Here is a 24,505-nt window from a genome sequence, read left to right as displayed (position 1 = left end):
AATGCTTCTGGGATTCAATCTGGCCTTTCATTGGTTTATGATGAACTTTCTTAAAACTTTCCATAGTCCTTGCTCCAGACTCATTATGTCATTACTGATAGCTCTTCAGTGGAATTCAATAATTCAGCTTTTCCCCCCATCTAAACAAATTTTCTTCTCTCCTTTCCTCCTCTATAACCTCTCTTTTCCTTGACTACTACTTATTCCCTCATTAAAATCTCTCTCTCTCTCTTTTTTTTAAACAGACTCAGAAGAATAAAGCAACTTCTTATTGCAAGTTCTATTAGCCATCATCTCCAGGAAAATTAACTCTATGGATTTTCTGGCCAAGTAGCACAATGTATCCATCCCTTCAATCCAAAGATTTATCAAGTGCCAACTATATGCCAGATGCTGAGTGAAATAATTCTAAGATTAATAGATGAGTCTTATAACTTGATACCCTACATGCCTAAAATGTCTTTTCCCCCTTCTTTCCCTGTTAAATTTTTACCAATCGTTTAAAGTTCAACTCAAATGCTTTCCCGGGTAGGTAGCCTTTACTTATCATCTACCTGTCTCCTCCTCATAGATCTTATGGCACTTGGTTTTATACCTCTCTAAAGCACATATTCTATAATTTTGTATTATCTATGTTATCTGTTCCAATGCCCTACTAGACTGTAAGCTCCATGAGGGCAGGGACTAAGACCTCTACATTTTGTGTTTCTTTTCTTCCCAGTTTCCTCCCATCCCACAGCACAGAGTAAATAGTAAATGTCTGCTGAATAAATGTAGGCTGTAAGATTACCTGGTTTTCCCCCATTAATCTCCCCCGAAGACAGGGATATCATTCAGTCACCAGGCCACACCCTCAAATACACATTATGCTATCAATTACAACTCTAGGATATATCTATTTATTGACCCTGACAGGCCCATCAATTCCTTTGCCTTAGGTCTAACAATTTTATTTTCCAAAGACACTAGTTATGTTGGGAGTATGGATAGAGCTCTCCCTGGGCACACATTTCAGATAAATATCAGCTCCAATGTTAGGAGTTTTGCAAACTGACAGACAGATAATTTTGCTTACCAGTGTCCACTTCTGTCCTTTTTCCAAGATCATGAAATGTGTATTATCTCCTAGGGTCTGAAAGAATTCTTCAGTATCCACAACTGTGCCATCTTCTTCCAACACCAAAGTAACCAGCCCAGGAGTAATTGCTAAAGCTTCCAGGGTCTAGTTTGTGATAGAACAGAAAACCAGTATCATTGGTCTTTTAATAAATATGGTCTGGCTCAGCTCTAATGCTCATCATTGCCATCCATCTGTTAACTTCCAAAGGAGATTATTGATTTTACCAAGTTTGGCTAATGGCAACCACACATTTGTGTAATACTTTAACAGATTTCTTCTATCTCAAATTTAGTTATATCTCAAAGAGATCAAAGTCAGATGGAAAGGACCCACATGAACAAGAGTATATTTTTGGAAATGTTTTTTGTAATAGCAAAGAACTGGCAATAAAATAGATCCATTAGTTGGAATTTAGCTAAACAAATTTTGGTGTAAGAATTAACAAAATCTTATTGTATCGTAAGAAAAAACAAATATAATGCAAAAAAGAAGAAAAATAGGCATTTATTAAAGCGTATCTGTATTGTTTTCCAAATACTGTCTCAGTTAATTCTCACAAAAACCCTGGGAGGTAGGCACTGTTGTTATCCCCATTTTACAGATGAAAAGACTGAAGCAGAGAGGGGTGATGTGACTTCCCCAGGACCACCTAGCTACTAAGTATCTGAGGCTAGATATGAACTCAGAAGTTCCTGACTCCAGATCCAGCACTCTATTCACTATGCCATGAATTCAGAGAAACATGGGAAGATTTGTATGAATCAATATAGGGGGAAATGAGCAAACCAGGAGGACAACTGGTTGTCATAGAAAATCTATGACAATAATATTATAAAGGAAATTAATTTAGAAAGATCTTGGAATCTGATCAAAGCATCTTGGTCTCTAAGTACTTTTCCTTACAACTTTGTGAGATATAAAATATTTCTAGTCTATATATGGGGAAATTGGAAGCTATGAGCTGTTAAATGATTTGCTTTTGGTCATAGTTATCAAGAACTAAAACACAGGTGTCTTAATTCAAAGGTCAGCACTCTTTCCACTAGGCTTTGCTAGTTGTCAAAAATCTATTATTAAAAGGTATAAAAATACATATTAATATATTTTGTAATATAAAAGTAAATGTCAACATGTTCTTCAAACTACTATCTTGAAATAAAATAGCAACTAGAGGCTCTCAAATGACTTTCCCTTTTATAATTTAAGTAGATTTTAAAAAAATAATAGCTTTTTATTTTCAAAATATATGCAGTTTTCAGCATTCACCCTTGCAAAAACTTGTATTCTAAATTTTTCTCCCTCTTTTCTTCCCTCCCTTAGACAGCAAGTAATCCAATATATGTTAAACATGTACAATTTTCCTATACATATTTCCACATTTATCTTGCTGCACAAGAAAAATCAGATCAAAAAGAAAAAAATGAGAAAGAAAAAAAGTAAGCAAACAACAACAAAAGGTGGAAAAACTATGCTGTGATCCAAATTTAGTCCCAACAGTACTTTTTCTGGATGTAGATAGCTCTCTCCATTACAAGTCTACTGAAATTGGCCTGAATCACCTCATTGTTGAAAAGAGTCAAGTGTTGTTGCTGTTCTCTTGGTTCTACTCACTTCATTCGGCATCATTTCATGTAAGTCTCTCCAGACCTTTCTGAAATCATCCTGCTGATCATTTCTTACAGAACAATAATATTCCATAACATTCATATACCATAACTTACTTAGTCCCATTCCCTAATTGATGGACATCCACTCAGTTTCCAGTTCTTGCTACTGCAGAAAAGGAGGCTGCTACAAACATTTTTGCACATATGGGTTCTTTTCCCTCTTTTATGAGCTCTTTGGGATATAATATGTCAACTTTTTTTGGAAGTTTCTTTAAAAATGTTAATCAGATTGTTTTGGTAAACAGATTTTAAAGAAATTCACTAAATTATATGTGATTGATGTCTATAATTCACAGAACTACCAACATATTGGCAAATTATGGACTTTCATTTGATCATTTTTTGAAAAACTAATATATTGCATGACCTTAACTACCACTACCAATTTTCTCTCTCTCGTGGCTTTCATATATATGGTGACTGTTTAATTTGTCAAAAAGGGGCCTGGCTCAAGTAAAAGTAAAGAAAATCATTGCCTCTCTTTCCTTATTCTGCTCCTCCCCCCCCCCCAAGTCCTTAAAATACAACATTCCTTAGCCTTCTCTCTTGCCTTTTTCCTCATATTATTGAGAACTAAAATAATTTATATAGTACTTTAAGGTTTATAAAATGCATTCTATAACTACATTTATACTCTATTGTTGACTCCAAAGCTTTAAAAAAAAACCCACAACTTTCTATTTCTACAAATAAGATAAAGGTCTAACAGTATGTTAAATTTTAGCTTGGTAAGTCTTGAAAATTAATTCATAACTAGCATTATTCTTATTAGCTGAAACAAAAAAAAAAATTAGCCAAAAATAGAAAGTCTATTTCCAAAGTTTGACAAGGGATTAAAGAAATAGCAAAAATCTTATCACTTATGCTCTGATATCCATCATTGAGTTGTATTATGTATCTTAGTTGGACCAACTGTGAATAGTCAAAAGAGGGCTTTGGGAACAATACCTTGCTAATGAGTTCCTTCAGTGTGTTGGCTGTCACACCACGCCGGCTGCTTCGGTCATGATTTGAGACCCGGAAAGGCCGAGATGAATACATGAGGGGAGTTAACAAAACTCGTTTGGTTTGTGATCCCATGAAAGTCAAAGGCCTGAAAACAGAAGAGTCAGGTCAAATTCAATTCATTTTTAAGTCAACACACATTTGTTAAATATTTATTATGTGTAAAGCACTGGTGATACAAATTGAAAGAGTATCTGCCCTCAAGGAGCTTATATTCCTTTGTGGAACACAACGTGTGTGTGTGTGTGTGTGTGTGTATGTGTGTGTGTGTGTGTATGTGTGTGTTTGTGTGTGTGTGTATATGTGTAGGTAAATACAAAAGTATACCAACTAATTTCAAGAGTAACAGCATGTGAACAGTTTGGAGGCACAAGAAAAGCTTTATGTAGAAAGCAGGACCTTAGGGACTTGAGGAAACTCAGAATTCTAGAAAGGAGAAACAACAAAAAAGCAACTTAAAGCAAATTTTTGTACCTAAGATACTAAGCACAAGTATTTCAATTAAAAAAATGTTCTGTACAATGTTCCAAAATCATATTCTGGGCTTGTTAACATGATCTTAAAAAAAGGATTCCTCAGATTATTTTTAATTGGTTTGTAATAAGGAAGAAAGATATTGTCATCCCCTATTTGTCTATAATACTAGATACTAAGAACAATCTGGATAAACTCCCTGAAGACTTCCCTGACATCTTAAACCTACAATAATCACTAAGCCTCTTGGATTTGCCATCTGTGCCTCACTCTTTATCATCCTATTTCATATAGAATGCTCTGTCTATGCAGGATAGTTCATTACTGGTTGTGGAAACTCATGTTTATTTTTAAAAATATGTATATATTTTGAATTTAAGAAATAAAACAAGCATTTTCATAACATAGTAGCATAGAAAAAAAAGATGACCACATGAAACTGCAAATGTTATGTACAACTTTAAATATATAATAATCATGTAATTTTCTTTTTTTTTTTCTCCTTCCTCCTCTCCTCCCATCCTAGAGATGGCTACCATTAGATGCAAATGTGTTTATATGTTTGTATGTGTGTGTGCATGTGAAATCATTCTATACATCTATCAGTTACTTCTGTAGATATAGATAGTATGTTCCTTCATGGGTCATTTGTAGTTAATTTGGGTATTTATAGGTATTTATGATTTGATCACTTAAAGTTGTTCTTAAAGCAATATTGCTCTTACTGTAAACATTTTCTTGGTTCTATTTATATCATTTCAATGTTTCTATTCATATTTTTCTATAGTCATTAAGCTCATCATTTCTTATAGCACAGTAGTATTTCATTACAATCATAAAACACAATTTGTTCAGACATTCCCTAATCGACAGGCATCCCCATAATTTCCAATTCTTTGCTACCACAAAGAGAACTGCTATAAATGTTTTAGAACACATAGTCTTTTTCCCTTCTCCCCAATCATCTTGGAAAATACTTAGTAATGGTATTGCTGGATCAAAGGTTATACATAGTTTAATAACTCTTTGGGGATAAGTCCCTATTGTTCTCCAAAATAGTTGGATCAGTTCACAGTTCCACCAACAGTGAATTAGTGTTCCAATTTTTCATTGCCCCCTCCAACATTTCTTTCTTTCTCCTTCTATCATTTTAGTCAATCTAATAGGTGTAAAATGATATCACAAAGTTGTTTTAATTTGCATTTCCCTAATCAGTAATGATTTAGAGCATTTTTTTTCACATGACTATACATTGTTTTGAATTCTTCATCAGAAAACTTCCTGTTGATGTCCTTTGACCATTTGTCAATTGGGTAATGACTCATATTTTTATAGATTTGACAGATCTTTATATATTTGAGAGATGAGACTGTTAGTTGAGAAATTGTCTATAAATTCCCCTTTCCAATTTTCGGCTCTCCTTTTGATCTTGATTACATTTGTTTTATTTGTACAAAACCTTTTACATTTAATATATTCAAAATTATCCATTTTTTACCTTACATTGTTCTCTATGTTTTATTTGCTTATAAGTTGTTCCCTGACCTATAAATCTGATAGGTACCATTTTCTATGTTTTTCAAAATTTCTTATAATATCTCTCTTTATACCTAAGTGTTAAGATCGTGTATTTTAAGATCAGCACGAGACAGGAATTCAGGTTAGGGGAAAATCGTCAGTCTTTATTCTCAGTGAAGAAGGATCGGAGGTGGAAGAGAATCGGCGATAGCAATGTATGCAGCTGAGTCAAGAAGCTAGCTCGACCAGCAGCCACACAACCAGCAGCTCGGAGTCTCGAACCCAGCCCAATCTCTCCCAGCTTGTCTTCTTCCCTCTCTCTCTGCCTCCACCCACCAAAATCGTCATTTCCTATACAACACATCAGGACTTGCACGGAGAGTGGGCAGGGACCATTCTTTATCCAATCATGTATATTAATAGAGTATAGCCCAATTACTATCTAGCCTCATGTACTTGGGACCTCAGTGCATCAGCTCAAACCTCAGCCCATTACACCTAAGTTATGTATCTATTTTGACCTCTGGGTAAATGATATAAGATATATTCAGTTTCTATCAGACTGCTTTCCAGCCTTCCCAATGTTTTTTTTTTAAATCAAATAGTGTCTTCACACTTATCAACACCAGATCACTGTAGTTATTTGTTTCTATAAATTCATGTTTATTCTGTTTTACTATCTACATTTCTATTTCTTAGCCAGTACCAGTTTTGATGAGTACTGCCTTATACTGTAGTTTAAAATCTGGCATTGTTAAACCTCCTTCCTTTAAATTTTTTTCTCCATGAATTCCTTTGATATTCTTGACCTTTTCTTCTAATGCTAATTACTAAGAATATGAATACTTCTATAGATCAATTGAATTTTGTTATTTTTTTCTAACTCAATAAGACAATTTTTTGGCAATGTAATTGGTATGGCATTGAATATGCAAATTAGTTTAGGTAAAATTGTCATTTTTATCATATTTGCCCTACTTACCTATGATTAATTAATATTTCTCTAATTATTTAAATATGATTTTATTTGTGTAAAAATGTTTTTATATTTTTGCTTATATAGTTCTTGGTTTTATTTGGCAGATATACTCCCAGGTATTTTATACTGTCTAGAGTTATTTTTAAGTGAGGTATCTCTCACTACCTTTTTTGCAGGGTTTTGTTTGTGATATATAGAAATGTTGAGAATTCATGTAGTTTACTTTTTTTATTATAGCTTTTTATTTACAAGATATATGCATGGGTAATTTTTCAGCATTGACCTTTGCAAAACCTTTTGTTCCAATTTTTTCCCTCCTTCTTCCCCACCCCTTCCCCCAGATGGCAGAGAGACCAATACATGTTAAATATGTTAAAATATATGTTAAATACAATATATGTATACATATCCATACAGTTATTTTGCTGCACAAGAAGAATCAGACTTTGAAATAATGCACAATTAACCTGTGAAGGAAATCAAAAATGCAGGCAGACAAAAAACAGAGGGATTGGAAATGCTATGTAGTGGTTCACACTCATTTCCCAGAGTTTTTTTGCTGGGGGTAGCTGGTTCTATTTATTATTGAACAAATGGAACTGATTTGGTTCATCTCATTGTTGAAAAGAACCACGTCCATCAGAATTGATCATTATATAGTATTGTTGTTGAAATATATAATGATATCCTGGTCCTGCTCATTTTACTCAGCATCACTTCATGCAAGTCTCCCCAGGCCTTTCTGAAATCATCCTGCTGGTTATTTCTTACAGAACAATAATATTCCATAACATTCATATACCACAATTTATTCAGCTATTCTCCAATTGATGGCCTGGATTTACTTTTTATCCTGCTACTTTGTTAAAATATTTAATTGTTTCAAATGATATTTTAATTGAATCTTTGAGATGTTCCAAATATATCATCATATTATCTGCAAAAAGAGTTTTATTGCCTTATTTCCTATTCTGATTCTATTTCTGCTTCTTTTATATGCATTGTATAGTTTATTCTAGCTCCTATGACTCTTTCCCAAAACAATCAAATTTGTTTGAATATCCTTCAAAATAAGATGACATAAGAATATTTATCCCTCATATAAACTGTAGAAGAAGGGGAAATTTTTATATGTAGAGTAAAGGTAATTCTTTGGATATCCTTGATACTTCCTATTTTCTGCAAATGAATCTGCAAATGACTCTCAAAGTTCACTCCCAATTTAGACACTGGGGGAAGGGAGACAAAAGAAGGATGAAAGAGGGGGCCAGATAATTTTAAGTAGCTATTTTCTCCATCTGCTTCTTCATGTCATAGTAATACCTTATCTTACTTAGTAGAGATAATAGTGTTTCACTTGAAAGCAATAATGATAGTCTTTGCATTATTAATCAATGCCAATTGTTAAGAATATGAGCACCTATATATCAAATGTTATTTTAGATTCTCTGGAAAATATCAAAATAATATATTATTGTCTCCTGATTCCAAAGAGCTTATAATTTGATTGGAGATCTTATATTACTATTTGGTGGAGACAAAAAGAATAGGTTTATCCTAAGTCAAGGAGTTCTTGACTTGGGATCTGCTGATAAATTTCAGAGGGTCTAGAAACTTAGATGAAGAAAAAAAAATACATCTTTATTTTCACTAAGCTCTAAACAATGTAGCATTTTCTTCAGTTATAGTTTTTAAAAAGACTCACAACCCTTTTTTGAGGATTCCCTAGGCTTCTAGTAGACTGCCAGAGGATACTGGCATATTATTAAAATTATTAAAAAAAATTAATAGCCTTTGTCCTAGGGAGAATCTAGCCTCCATTAAAAAATGGCCCCAAATATCTGTCCTTGTTATTGTTCTTCAGTTTCTTCCTGTCTGTGCAATTAGTAATTGTTGGTCATGACTGACTGCTTTATTTTACACAGAATTTTAAGTCACTAAAGCTCAGTTATTCTTCTAGGAAAAGTACAGTAGGCTGGCTTTGTGACAATTTACCTCAAAGCTGAGAACTGACTTTTTTCACTTGTTTCCAGATTTCCAGTGGAATTCTGAGAAACCTGATCTGTTATTCTACTTGGTTTCTCCAGAACAACATTTTCCCTTCTTGATTTTTCTTTTTGCTATATTTTATTTAGTCTACTACCTTGAATGCTTGTGCACTGATGGTCCCTAAGTTTGTAACGTTCTTTAACAAAGCAAAAAACAAATTCATCAATCCCTTTCATTGTCTTTATGAAGACAAAATAATTAGCTGATTGATATCCCTCCCTCAATTTCCAGGAAAGTAATTTTACTCTTTCTTATCTGAATTGACCAAGTTTTATATTTTTCGGGAATATCAGAATTAACTTCTTTGGCAATAATAGTCTTTAGCTTTAGCTCAACAAATCCATTTTCCATATGCTAAACAATGTGTTTATTCTTATCACAACTGTATATATGGGCAGGAAAGGGGATTGTGTGGAAAGGATCTACATTTTATAAAACTTCAATGCAAGGCATGATTTTAGATATTTTCAGGAATACAAAGACATGGATCCTGACCATTTCGTGGTCTTTGAAGGTATCCTATGTTCTTTTACTTACCTTACTAATAAGACAGATGACTAATCTCCCCTAATAATGCAAAAAAAATTTTTTTCTCTTTAAGTAGTTGTGTTTCCTGATACCTTTTGCAGTTTCTACTACTCCTGTAGTTAAGTTCCAAACACTATGGTTTAGTGAACAAGGTCAGCATTCTAAATGAAAGGATAATTCATGCTATCTGTTCAACCATCATTTTAAACAAAAAACAGAATGTACACTGCTGAGTACAACACCGTCTTTGTTTCATTCATTTCAGTGATGACATCATAATTGTGTGACTGTAAAATGATTTTGCTTGATAAAGGTGAAAGTTCAGGAATTAAATATAAATCTTATTACTATTTTTGTTTTTATCTGCCTCTGACTGGAAAGAACAGCAATCTACTAATTTCACAAAGATAGTTTAGAAATTTACTAATGAGTTTACTTTTTTTTTTCTCAATAGAATTTTATTTTTCCAATTAGTTTTCAACATTCATTTTTGTGAGATTTTGAGTTCCAAATTTTTTCTCCTTCCCTCTTTTACCTCCCCCCCCTCCCCAAGATAGCAAACAATTTGATACAGGTTATACATGTACAATCATTTTAAACATATTTCCGTATTCTTCATGCTATGAAAGAAAAATCAGAACAAAGAGAGAAAAAAACACAAGAAAAAGCAAGTAAACAAAAAAAGGTACAAATATGTTTTGATCCACATTCAGTCTCCATAGTTCTTCCTTTGAATGTGAATGGCATTTTCTTTCTTAAGTCTATTGAAATTGTCTTGGAGATATTATATTACTATTTGCTGAGAAGAACTAAGTCAATCATAGTTGATTATCACATAATCTTGCTATTACTGTGTAAAATATTCTCTTGACTCTGCTTACTTCAATGAGTCTACTTACAAAAAAAATAATGTTATCACAGCTTTTTGGGAATTGTTTTAATGACAATCTGAATGTATGTGTAATCACATAGATTTAGGGTTGAAAGGGTCCTTGAAGCTCTTCTAGTCTAAGGTAGGCATTTTATTGATGAGGGACCTGAGGTCCCAAGTGATTAAACAACTTGCTCTTTGTCACAGAGGAAATAAGTTCAAATGCCAGAATTTCAACCTAAATTCTGATTCTAAATTTAGTTTTCATTACACTATATCACATTCTTTTTGAGATAAGGTTCCCTTTATTACCCAAATATGAAATGCAGAATCCATTTAGAAGTTAGCCCATTCTGAAAAGCACCAGAACTTTGGTGGGTTTTGTTTTCCAACCTCAGTCCCACTCCTTAGGCAACTTGGGAGCTCCCATTCAATGCTGAATTATCCCACTGCACTCAGAACCCCCAAATTTGAGACCCAAAACTCTCAGCCTTTCCATTAGCAGGTATTATGGGCATGTAACATCACGCTGGTGCTAAAGTGTCACACTCTACCCACAGGTGGCTTCGGAGAGATACAATAAAGCTTCAAAAAGATGGATTTGAACTGAAATTAAGGAAACCCTTTAACATTCCTCTAGAAATATTTTATTGTTTACATTTGGTGATAACACATTTTAAAAATAATGATCTAGGATGATACTGCTTTTAGTCGTATTTTGCTAAAATAATAACAATAATGGAGAGTTAATTAAGACTTAATAACTTAATGTCTTCTTTAAGTTTAAATTTAAGGGCTTATTTATGTGGTTCTTGATCATATTAGATTTTACAGATGTATAGTTTGCTAAGAATGGTTCTAAACAGAAATATTTAAACTAGTGAAAATAGAATGGAAATTTCTACTGTAGCCTGATAAAGTTAGTAGTTCAGAGGTTATTAAATTAAATTAAAGTAGGCCAGCACAACATGATGCTGAGAACAAGATTGGTGAAGGTTTCAATCAATCAGTTTTGAGGACCTACTAGGAACAACTGAATTCTCAGATATCTGACAGAAAGAACCACCTCTGGAAATTTACTTAGGATCTTCTGTCTCTCTGTTACATCCTAAAGAGTCAGAGAATTTTGACTTTCTTACCACTACTTTGAAGAGTTCATCAAATATGAACATGTGACTCATGTGGAAGGGCAAGCCAATCTAAAGAGTCAAATGTAAATTATATTATTTGTATTCAAGCTAGACTGTTTTCATGGAAGAAAATTTCAATATCCCTTGAAGTTTCAGAATCTGATATAAGTATCATTGACACTATAATGGTTTCCTTGCTAAGTAGCTTTACAGAGTTAAACAAGTAATGGTGTTGGGGATACTTGCAGGTTGTGTACATTAATAACTGTATTAATTACAATTATTACAAAATTACATAAATATTAATACATAATTATATTAATGTTTGTAACATGCCAATATCTTCATATTTTGAGACAGCTAGATGGCACAGTGTATTTGACACTGGGCCTAGAATCAGGAAGACCCAAGTTCAAATTTAGCTTCAGATACTCACTAGTTGTGTGATATTGGCAAGTCATTCAACCTCTATCTATAATTGCTCAACTATAAAATTGGGATAATTATAGTACCTATCTCCCAGAGCTATTATAAAGTACAAAGCAAAGTATCTGGAACATATTAGTTGCTGAATAAATACTTGTTTTTTTTTTTTTTTTTAATCTTCTATGGGTACCTCTTTTTTTCCCCTGAGGCGATTGGGGTTAAGTGACTTGCCCAGGGTCACACAGCTAGGAAGTGATAAGTGTCTGACACTAGATTTGAACTCAGGGCTTCCTGACTTCAGGGCTGGTGCTCTATCCCCTAGCTGCCCCACCTCTTATTTTTTTTTAAGCTCTGGACTTTGAGTCTACCTTCTCCATCACCCCCTCCTACAGAAGAAGCACAATACAATAGTAATAACAGCATCAAAAGGTCTAAGTTGATGTTCCAGTTCTGACACTTAAAGGTTGTGAGATGGTGGGCACATATTTTTTTCCCTCTGGGCTTTAATTTCCTAATCTAGAAAATGAGGATAATGCTTTCTATATTACAGGGTTGGGAAAGAAGCAGCTCATACACTCCTTAAAGAGTTATGTAAAGCTCTCATTATGCCTAATAAAAATATTTTTCTTGCATCTGACTCATCTTCTGAGTGTGACCTTAGCCAAATTAATGAATTTCTTGGTGTTCTAATTAGCTCCTAAAGATGACAGTTGGAGAGAAGGTGCCAAATTATTGATGGAGGAATTCCCTATAGAAATGAAATTACAGCCCCAGCCTTGAGCCCTATCTTGTCTGACCTTTTAGTTCACTGCAACCAAGCTAGTAGAGACATTGTTAATTCTCTAACTAGAATGTGAAAATAGCCAAGCAGGTCTTTCTTTCCCTTTCTCACCTCTATCACATTCTCCATCCAAAGCTGGATTAATTGATTTCTAGATCTTTATTTCTAGATCTGGCCATATCATTCTGATTCTTAAAAATCTGAAGTGGCTTCCTAGTACCTCTAGGATAAAGTTCAAACTTTTCTGCCTGGCATTCAGGCTCTTTCACAATCTGGCACCTCACTCCCTTCTTGCTGTTATTTCCTGCTACTCCCTTTCACACCCTCTGCTTTTCAGCCAAATGAAGGTGCTCTTTCCCCTGAACAAGTCCTAGGTCCTTCTGCCATCGTTTCCTTGCTTACACTGTACCTTGCTCACTTTTGTCTGGTATGCCTCACTTGACTCTTGAAATCCTATTTATATCAGTTGTTCAAAGTTAAATTCAATTACAATCTCCTCCATGAAGGGTTCTTCTTTTTTGTCAATAATAGTCTCCTCCCATCTCAGGTCACACATAACAAGGAACTTTTTAACCTATCTAATGCTCTTAGCATTATTATATTATATTATGTATTGTAATTATCTAATTGATCCTCTAGCTACAATGTTGCTCCCAATCTAAATCTTGAATCTTTCCCATGTATTAGTTTAATCCAATAAAAATTTGTTAAGCCCCTGTTTTGGAGAGGGTACTCTGTTAGGGGTTGGGAATGATGCAACATTTAGATGCATCAGGAGGTTACATTCTAATGGAAGAGGGAGATACAATAAGTACAGAGATAAATAAAAAGACAATTTTGGAAATTATGAGCTTAAGCTCACAACTGAAGCAATCAATAAATGCTTAGAGAGAGAGAAAGAAAGAAGGAGGGAGAGAGACAGGAAGGGAAAGAGAGAGAAAGCAAGAGAAGGGGTAGAGTGAGAGAAAGAAAGGGGGAGAGGAAGAGAGAAAGAAAAAGAAAGAGGGAGAGAGAGGAGGGAGGGACACACACACACACACACACACACACAAATACACACACACAGAGGAAGATTTGATCTTTGAAAGAGCAGAGAACATGAGGAAGATATGCATTCCAAGAAAAAGATGGTTCCACTGAGGCAGAAAATAGAGTGGAATTCTAGAAGCAGTTAGCCATTTTCAGTCTCAGTTAGGAAGACAGAGGGCATCTGTAAGCTGGCAATAGGAAACAAAGTTGAAAAGAGACAGGCCAGGCAACAGAAGACCTTAAATGCCAAATAAGGAGTTTTCTATTTTACATCTTTTTTTTTTCAATCCTCATTCTTCTTGAGCTCTTTGGCATTTGACATGTCCTCCTGCATATTCTCTCTTCATTCTGGATTTTTGTGACACTGTTCTCTTTTGGTTCCCCTTCTATCTGTCTGGTCACTGTCTCAATTGAATTGTTGTTGGATCATCATTCATATCCTGCCTCCTATTTGTGGGTATAGCCCTGTCTGCTCTTCTCAGGCTACACTCTTTAGATAACTGTGTCTGTGCCCACAAGGTTAATTACCTCTACGCAGATGCCTCCCAAATCTCTAAATTAAGCTCAGGTCTCTAGTTCTCCTCTGCTCCAATCCTGTATCATCAACTGATTATTGGACATTTTTAAGTGAAAAAAAATTGTAAATAGACATCTGAAACTCAACATATCCTAAACAAAAGTCATTATCTTTCCTCTGAAATTCACCTCTCTTCTGAATTTTCTTATTTCTGTCAAGGGAACTACCATCCTTCCAATCATCAAAGTTATCAATTGACACTACAGTTCCCAAGTTTTATCAATTCAACCACCATAATAACATATTCTCATATTCTCTCTCTCTGTCTGTCTTTGTCTGTCTGTCTCTGTCTCTGTCTCTGTCTCTGTCCCTCTCTCCCTTCCTCCCTCTCTCTCTTTCTCTCTCTCTCTCTCTCTCTCTCTCTCTCTCTCTCTCTCTCTCTCTCTCTCTCTCTCTTTCTCTCTCTCTCTCTCCCCCACACACACACCTTTCCCTCTTTCTCTCCTCATATAGCCATCACTCAGGTTCAGGGTCCCATTAACTTTCACTTGAACCACTAAAAGAGCTTCCTTATTGTTTGCTCTATTTCTCAATCTATTCATTGGACACAGGTGGCAAAGTGACATTACTAATGAGGGCATGTCACTCTGTCACATCTGACCCATAAACTCCAGTGTCTTCCTATTGCTATTGCAATTGAACACATTCTTTAATTGGCTCTTGACTATCTTTCCAGATCTATTACACATGACTGTGCTTTGCATATTCTATTGTCCTGTCAAACTGTCCTGGGAGCTGTTCCATCTCCTGTGTTTGTGGCTTGGCACAGGCTTTTACCTCACAGTTGGCACATATCCTGTATTCATCACTGGTTCTTAGAATCCTTAACTTCCTTCAATGTCCAGCTCAATCACCACATCCTATGGGAAACTTTTCTTGACCCCTCCAGCTACTAATGCTTTTCCAAAATAAATCATCTTATATTTGATTGCATTATTCTTCATACTTATGTGTCCATGGTGTTTCCCCTGTTGAGCTCTTTGACAGGGACTGGTTCTTTTTTTTTAATTTTTTTTTTGTTTGTATCCCTGAGTACACATAACTGGTATCTGGAATGTAATAGATGCTTAATGTTTGTTAACTGAGGCAATAGGAAGGTATTTGAGCAGGGGAATAAGAGTCAGATGTGTGCTTTATAATGGATTAGAGAAGTTCCAGACTGGAAGCAGGGAAGCCAATCAGTAAGCTATTACAATAATCCAGGTGGAAGGTAGTAAGGACCTGAAATAGAGGTGGCCCTGTGAGTTGAATGAGGGAACATATATGAGATAAATTAGAGAAGTGGATTCAGTTAATCTTGGAAATTAATTAGATTGGGATGATAAAGGGGAAGGATAAGGCTAGGCTCACCTCAAAATTACCAAGTCTAATGCAGAAACTTTCAAGCTCCCTTCTGGCTCTAATCTCTGATCATGTGATTCTATGAAATTAATTCTGAGGGTTAAATTCAATATAATTAGTTTTATATAATATACTTATATATCAACATGTTTATATAACATAATAATATATAAATATGTAATTATTGATGATTATAAGTATTAGCCTAAAGAAAAATGACTGAATTCATCTGTGCAAATTATATATGTGATATATAAAATATATATATATATATTTATAAAAACATATTGTTGTGTCATTTCATCCATGTCTGATTCTTTGTGATCCCATTTGGGGTATTCTTAGCAAAGATACTAGAGTTGTTCGTACTTTCTTCTTCAGTTCATTATACAGATTAGGAAACTGAAGCAAACATGGGTTCTGAAACCACATTTGAACTCAAAAAGATAAATTCTGACTCCAGATCCAGCAATGAGCCACCTAGCTGCATATCTATCCATCCATCCATCCATCCATCCATGCATCCATCTCTCTACCTATCTATTTTTGCTCTTTATAAATATAAACACAAATGCACACATTTAAAATATACACATAAGTAAAATATGCATAAATAATATAATATATGAATAAAAATTAAAGCATATGAGTTCATTACTAAACACATTTTGAGGCAAATGATTGTAGTTCTAAGACTGATAATTGATAAAGTGACTATCAAGGACATCATATTGAATACATGCTCAAATTAAACTTCCCACTGCAGCTATGTACAATTGATTTTTAGCTTTGCTCTTTCTATCTATAAGAATAAAGTGTTTTGTTTCTCCTACTAAGAAGTCACCAGGAAACGATTTGCTTTTAGATACGGATTGAGGAAGGTAGACAGTAACTTTCAGATAATCATAGCTATAATTTGGCAGTAATAAACTAGTATTAACTCATTCCTAGGGTGCTCCAAGCTCAGCAAGAATGCTTAAGTCTTCTTGGAATTTCAGAAACTTCAGTAAGCTTTTCTGTAATAAGGTTTATTTAATCAAATCAACCAATGTATAGTACATTTCTTATCCTTTGCTATCAGTCTCCACTTATCTTAGGGGCTAACATTTTTAATCTTCTTAGATTACTTTTTTTTTTTTTTTTGGTGAGGCAATTGGGCCTATGTGATTTGCCCAGAGTGACATAGTAAGTACTAATAGTCTGAGGTCCAATTTGAATTGTCCTTCTGACTCTATAGTTAGTGCTTTATCCACTGCACCACTCTTAGATTACTTTTAAACTTAGTTTTAGATTGCTTGCTTACTTAGAAACTTACTTAGGTTATTTTTAAATAATTAAAAGCAAGACTGCTTTCTTAAGCTTTAGTCTTCAATTCACATTTAACAATTCCTGTCATTACTACCAATATATAAAAAGAACCAGTATGTGTCCATAAATGTGTAATTTTAAAATATACATCTTTTTAAGTATAGGATGTCCAATCTTTAGGATATCCAGTGTAAACATGAATCTTGGCTGGAAAATCCAGTGACTTCAATATCTCTCTTCATTCCTTAAGCTTCCTACATGAAGAGAAATCTAGTAGATCCTGGGTCAGCAGACTATAGCTTTTGAGGGCAGAGACTGTTTCATTTCTGTCTCTATGTCCCTAGAGCCTGGTAGAATGTTTTGTATGCAATAGGTGCTTAATAAATGTGTATTGAATTGAAATACTTCCTGAGAAGCAACATGAATTCTATTCATGTTTTTTCAAACCCTCTTGTCCTTTAAATCTTTTCATTTATCATTAAGTAGCCAGATGATGAACATATAACTGACATTTATATAATCATAGCAATTCTGTGCAGCAAATAATGTAGGTCTAGAGTCCTCATTTTGCAGACTGCTGGTTTTGGAAGCAAGGAAGATTTTAATTAAAATTCTGCCTCTGAATCTTATTGTTGGCTAATCCTGGTCTAGTAGCTTCATCTGAGATTCTTAAACAGTTTGTTAGACCTACAACTGGCGATTTGCTTGGCCAGAAATCTTTCCACTAGTCACATTGCTTTTCAAGTACTGGATATTCAGTCTATACCTCTCATTTGCTATTGTTGTTGTTTGTACTTCATTCTGGAAAAGGACCAGGACATTAGGGAAGTGATGCTGTGAAATGCAAATAAGTTGGATTTTAAACGAGGGAGGGCTGTGCAAAGTCACCTGCCTCACTTTTTCTTGCAGAGGCATCTGAATTCAGTGGCAAAATAATAGGTCAGAATGACTGGAGATGGTCCAAACTTTACCATACAGTGAAAGTCAGCAATACCATGTGCCTTCTGAGTTCCCACAGCTAGTCTCATTACCCTGCAAGACACAATCATCCTCTAATTGGAAGTTGGAGCCATGAACTTGTAAAGAAATGGGACAGAATATACATCAGCTCATTTTCCAGGGAGCTCTGCTCATCTTGGTGTTCTGTAACTTGTTGTCCATGCTCCCAAGTCAAGTACCTTCTCCCTCCTCCCTTTTCAGTTTTCTTTTGTGTTAAGTCTTCCTCCACTAAATTATAAGCTTTTTGAGGGAAGGAATTGCCTTTCTTTTTTATGTGTATTTCTATTCCCTTCACTTAGTACAATACTCAATCCAGTAGATGTTTAATAAGTGTTTATTAGTATTTACTGATGTGAGAACTAGTCATTTCTTGACTTGGATCCACCAAGCAATAGTGTGTTTACTTGAAGTCATCACAGGATTGGAAACACAGGTTTGTCACTTGTACCTTAGTAGCATCTCATATAGGGGCAGCTAGGTGCTGCAGTGTATAGAGTGCCATGCCTGAAGTTCCGAAGACTCATCTTCCCAAGTTCAAATCTGGTTTTAGACACAAACTAGTTATGTGATGCTGGGGAAATCACTTAACTATGTTTGCTCCATTTCCTCATCAGTAAAAAGAAAATGAGCTAGAGAAGAAAATGGCAAACCACTCAAGTATCTTTTCTAAGAAAATTTCAAATCTGGTCACGAAGATGGGACACAAGTGAAAATGACTGAACAACAACAAAAGCACCCCTCACATATGTCTCTTCTCTCCTCTAATACAACTACAAACCCTGTTGCAGGCTCTCATCACCTAATGCCTGGTCTATTGCCATATAATTGAATACATATAACCTATATTGGGTTTTTTGCCATCTCAGGGAGGGGGAAGGGTAGGGAACAAGAGAGATTCAAAACTTTATTATTATTTTTCTTTTTCTCCATTTTTGTAGTATTTTATTTTTTCCAATTACATGTAAAAATGGTCTTCAACGTTAACTTTTTTTTTCCAGTGAGGGAATTGGGGTTAAGTGACTTGTCCAGGGTTATACAGCTAGAAAATGTTAAGTGTCTGAGGTCAGATTTGAACTCGGGTTCTCCTGACTTCAGGACCAGTAATCTATCCACTGCACTATCTAGTGGTACAACATTCACATTTATAAGATTTTGCATTCCAAATTTTCCCCCTCCCTCTCTTCCCAAGATAGCAAGCAATCTGATATAGGTTATATATGTACAATCATATTAAACATATTTCTACATTTTATGGGTAAAGAATGAGAACAAAAGGAAAAAAAACCACAAGAAAGAAAAAAAAAAAAAGTGAAAATAGTATGCTTTGAACTGTGTTCAGATTCATTGTTCTTTCTTTGGATATGGATAGCATTTTCCATCATGAGTCTTTTGAATTGTCTTGAATCATTGCATTGCTGAGGAAAGCTAAGTCAATCAAAATCGATCATCCTGTGATGTTGCTATTACTTCATACAATGTTGTTCTAGTTTTGCTCCCTTCCCTCAGCATCAGTTCATATAAGTCTAATCTGGGTTTTTCTGAAATCTGGCTGTTCATTATTTCTTATAGCACAATAAGATTACATTACATTCATATATCACAAAAAGAACTGCTATGAATATTTTTGCATATGTGGGCCTTTCTCTCGCCCCCTTTTTTATGATCTCTTTAGGGCATGGATTTTGTGGTATTATTGGATCAAAGGTTATGCACAGTTTATAGCAATTCCAAACTGCTCTCAAGAACAATAATTCAGAACTTAAAAAAAAAAAAGTTTAAAATTGGATTTAACATGTAACTGGGGATAACATTTTTTTTTTTTAAATAGTGCAATCATCTGGTGGTTAGTCTTCCTGCCGCAAATAGCTCTTTATTTCATTCCTTCTTTCAATCAACTATCAAATTAATCTTCCTATAGTTTTGACTATGTAAACCCCCTTTCACACACATATACATATTCAATAAACTCTACTGGCTCCCTATATTTCCAGTCTTCTGTCTGTCTCTTAAAACCCTACATACCCAATATAACTGACCTCTTCCAATCATTCAGTATTCTTATACCTTATTTCCCCTCCATGTACTCTGAGATCCAGGAACAATGTTTTTCTTTCTGTTCCTCAAAAAACCTTCTTTTCCATCTCCCAGCTCAGACTGTTTTTATTGACTGTCCTCCTTACCTGAAATACTCTTCTTTAACCCCAACCTCCTAGGATTTCCTTCAAGTCTCAGCTAAAGTCCTACCTTCTGCAAGAAAACTTTCTCAGCTCTCCTTAATCTTAGTTTCTTCCCTCTAAGACTAATCTCAGTTTGTCTTGTATGTGTCTTGTTTGTTCATGGATGTTTGCATATTTTCTCCTTGCTATGAGCTCTTTGCCTTTTGTTGTAGAACTTAATATAGTGCCTAAGGCATAGTAGGCATTTAATAAATGCTAGTTGATTGTGATCTATAGGACTGTTAGTTTATGCAGGAACTACACACCAATAAATGGAAGCCCAGAGAAAAGCAACTTTCCCCAGCTACATACCTTGTTTGAGATAAAGTCATGACTAGAACCTATTCAGGCACAGCTAGGAGAGGAATGTAGTGGATGGAGGGCTGGGCCTGAAGTCAAGAAGACTCACCTTTCTGAGTTCAAATCTGGCTTCAGATAGTTCCTAGCTATGTGACCCTAGGCAAGTCACTTAATTCTGTTTTCCTCAGGTTATTTATCTGTAAAATGAACTGGAGAAGGAAATGGCAAACTGCTCCAGTATCTTCGCCAAGCAAACCCCAAATGAGGTCACAAAGAGTGGAATAACAAGAACCTGGTTGGTCTCTGCCTTTTGGAAGAGATGAGTGAATGATCCTCCAGCAGCTCTTTTGCAGTATTAGAGTTGCTATGGCTTAAAGGAGTGGGGGGACTCATGGGAGAAGAGAGATAAAAGTGGGTGGTGATTTTACTAGGAAGGCAAAATAACTCAAAGTGTTGAAGGAGATTGCCTGACTCAACTTAAGGCTGTATTAGTCATGATCTTTCTTTAGTCATGACCTACTGCTTGATCAGTGGCAGTTTCTGGTAGATTTGGCAAAATCAAGACTTCCTAATTCTCAATCTAGGGCTCCTAAATGGTACACTGAATACAGGGCTAGGTCTAGAGTCAATAAGATTCATCTACCTGAGTTAAAATCTGGAGTCAGACACTTACTAGTTGTGAGGCACTGGGCAAATCACTTAACCCTATTTGCCTAGTTTCCTCATCTATAAAATAAGCTGAAGAAGGAGTTGGGAAACTACTTCTGTATCTCTGCCAAGAAAACGCCAAAAGGGAGTCATGAAGACTGAAACACAAATAAAAAAAATAAAAAAAACAATTTCTAATCCAAGGTTTATTCTACTATCTGAAACTAACCTGTTTCGGAGATAATATATTTGAATGAGTCCTTTAAAATTTCCCTTACAGTCCTCCTAGTCTATCTATTCTCTGCTTCAGGTTATTCAGTGATGGAAACTAACAACTTCATGAGGCAATTAAATTCAATAGACCTTTATTAAATTCCTATAAAAACAAAGCACACTGTTTCACAATAGGGATATAAATGAAACAGTCCTTGCCTTCATGGAGCTTATGTTTTACTGGGGAAGGGTGAAACATACAGAAACAATAACTATATAATACACACAAGGTAATTTCATTCCTAAAAATGAGGGTAGGAGGAAGAGGGAGGAGACAAAAAAAAGATAATTTTGGAAAAACTCCCCTTTTTAAATGTATATTCTAATAACTCCTGAATGATTTTCATGGATGTGAAGATCTTTTAAAGGTATTACCTCCAAAGATAGTCAGACAAGATATGATTATCAAAACCTTTCAAAAAAAACAGATGAACATTAACTTCTCCAATAAAGATAGATCCAAAAGCAATACTGAAGGTAAGGCTAGGTGGCTTTTAGAGTAATTTCCTATAATTATGCTTTTAGAGTAATTTCCTATAATTAGCTAGAAGAGAGACCACAGGATTCAGGGATGTCCAGATCTTTATGACTCCATTTAGGGTTTTCCTGGCAAAGATACTGGGATGATTTGCTATTTCCTTCTCCAGCTGAGGTAAATAGGATTGAGACTTGCCCAGGGTCACATAACTGGTGTCAGAGGTTGTATTTTAGTCAGAACTCTATCCACTGCCCCACCTAGCTGCAGATGTCACCGTAGATGTGCAAAAATTGGATGGCCATCTATCAGAGATGTTATAGAGGAGATCCCTACATATTGTTGGATTATTTAGTTAATGTCTCCCGACATCCAGTTCTTCATCCAGAAAAGAAGGATGAGCTAGATGATGGGCAAGTTTCCATTCCAGATCTAAATCCAGTAAGTAGTCTCTTAAGTTCCCTGTTACTTTTAAAACCGTACTTGCCTCCTTCCCTGACAAAATTTACGAGGAAAACGTATCCCCTTCAGATGCTGAACACCAAGGGCCAACAGGACTGGAACTAGCGACAATTTTCTTTCATATAGCTCAAGAGAGCTATCTTCCCAGTTCTGTGGGGTCTTAGAAGGGCAACTATCTCGGCAGTCTCCCACTCCCAAGAGGCTGAGACACGGTCTCAGCGTCACCTTGGTGGGTAACATAAACCTCTAAAAAAATCTCGAGTTTTTCTCACACAAATGCAATCCTCTAGGTAGCAGCTTCGCGGACACTTCTAAACACCCGCATCCCCATTAAATTCCCGCACCTGGTAGCTCTAAAAGGCTATGTTGGAAAAAGTGTCTCTCTTTCCCCAGTTTCTTTCCCCGCCACTTCCAGATTCCCAGATTTCTTGAACTTGAGAGCTGACCCTAACGGGTCACTCTCCACCCATTGTGCAGACAGACTGACCGCTCCGTAGCTAACAGCAAGAAGCCGGCGCAGTTCAGTGGAACCCTGCGTGAGGCGGCAGCGGCGGCGGCAGCAGGTGGATGGAGTCCAGGGACTCCTACACTTCTCCGGAAGGTACACCTGGACTGGAACCTTTATCAGCCTTTAGAGACTGAGGCACAGCGGATGGAAGATGGGAGGGTGGCCGCCTGACAGATAACAATGCACAAATAACGCCTAACCGGGTATGACTCAAATCCCCTGGGCCCCGCCGAGAAAAGAGGGGACTAGGCTAGAGGCTGTCCTGGCTCTGTTCCTACTAGGCAGAGGGCTGCGGACGGGACTCGGACAGGACATACCCCGCGACGCCCCAGCTCAGTACTGGACTCGAAGGGCGCGGGGAATAGGAAACTAAGGACAAGCCGGGGCCGGAATGAGAGCAGATCGGGATCCCCTTCCTGCGACCTCGCGCTGCTGCACGAACCTCGAACCCACCTTATCAGGGTTCCGGCATAGTCTCTGGCGGTATCCATAGCGTGGTGACCTTTGTTGTGGAGCTCCAGGGAAGAGTGGGCGGGTGGCGCAACTGACCGCAAGCCACCTTCCCCACCCTCCTCTGTCCCTTCTTAACGCTCCGGACGGCGATCCACACCCCTACCCCAGGCTGGCCACGCCCCTCCGCGGCCCGCCCCTGCCAGGACCCGGCCGAGGTTGAGTACCCCAGGGACTGGGGGAAGGTAACCGGGAGGTTTACTTGGCGAGCGGAGCCCGAGCAACGCCGGCTCCTCGGTCCCACCGAGGCTGGTCCCTAGTGCTGCGGAAGCGGAGTTTCTGATGAGCAGTTTAACAAGCATTTATCAAGTGCTTCTGCGCCTCTGGAGAGTCAAAAGCAAAAGCTTAAGTGATGAGGGATTTGGAGCAGATTTATGCGTTTCCCAACGAAAGGCTGCTTTTCGCTCGGTCAGTTCCCTCTCGGCTGGGCCTCAGAGATTACGTGCATTTCCCGTCACACGGAAGCACGGCGGGCTTTGCATAGTGAACGTCGTTTTAGGCTCAGATCACAATCCCCTTTTGGCATTTCGTGCTTGTTGCAGAATTTGTACTAATTAATCTTGTGTCCTTAGAACCTCTGCCATCACTCAACGAACCACGAACTGCGCTCTTGGAAACCACACACGATCCATGTTCACGCCCAGGCTGTGTATTTTTACACCGATCACTTACGAGGAAGGTCAAGGTGCTCTAGATATAATTAACTATGGCAGTGTCACTTAGGAGAGTGATCCTCACTTGAGAACACAAGAAGGTGTATTAAGACAGTTTTGCGGATCAATTGTACTGAATTAAATAAGGAACAGAAAGGATTGAATTAATCACTGATCCAAGAAGGGTCAAGGGAAATTAGGAATGGACAATTAACTTGCAAATTCAGGTTCAAGCTCCGACTCTTTCAATAAAGTATAGCTGATGATAGTTGTGTGAGATTGGCTGGAATATGTTTATTTTACTGATAAGGAAAATGACATCACATAATAACCCGTTCTGCAATTCTCAATTCCTTCATTACTTTGTTTTTTGTTAGATTGGTTGTTTTTTGTTTGTTTGTTTGTTTGCTGAGGCAATTGGGATTAAATGACTTGCCTAGGGTCACACAGCTAGAAGCATTAAGTGTCTTGAGATCAAATTTGAACTCAGGTCGTCCCAACTTCAGGACGTTTAAATACTCCTTGTACTTAAGTCACTTCTATATTCTACTGGTATCAACATCACTCAGTAAACTCTACTCCTTTCATGTCCATTCAATTCATATTTATCTCCTAACCAGGATTCTGGTAACTTATTTACTGACCTTTAGGATACTTT

The 24,505-nt window shown here is 36.4% G+C and overlaps 1 protein-coding gene across 1 annotated transcript in view; it reads right to left on the bottom strand.

Moving 5' to 3' along the window:
• CIDEA (cell death inducing DFFA like effector a) overlaps positions 1-23,274 on the bottom strand; it is a 28,679-nt gene extending 5,405 nt beyond the window's left edge. The window contains exons 1-3 of the mRNA XM_012541562.2: positions 23,138-23,274; positions 3,736-3,880; positions 1,076-1,222 (exon numbers count right to left, since the gene is read on the bottom strand). Coding sequence (XP_012397016.1) covers positions 1,076-1,222; positions 3,736-3,880; positions 23,138-23,175 — 330 coding nt within the window. The 5' untranslated portion in view covers positions 23,176-23,274. The remainder of the gene's footprint in view (positions 1-1,075; positions 1,223-3,735; positions 3,881-23,137) is intronic.
• Positions 23,275-24,505: the final 1,231 nt, after the last annotated feature.

The sequence above is a fragment of the Sarcophilus harrisii genome, chromosome 1, assembly GCF_902635505.1.
Source record: "Sarcophilus harrisii chromosome 1, mSarHar1.11, whole genome shotgun sequence".
NCBI lineage: Eukaryota > Metazoa > Chordata > Mammalia > Dasyuromorphia > Dasyuridae > Sarcophilus > Sarcophilus harrisii.
Note: the sequence above shows the minus strand (reverse complement) of the source record. Positions and strands in the feature narration are given on the sequence as shown.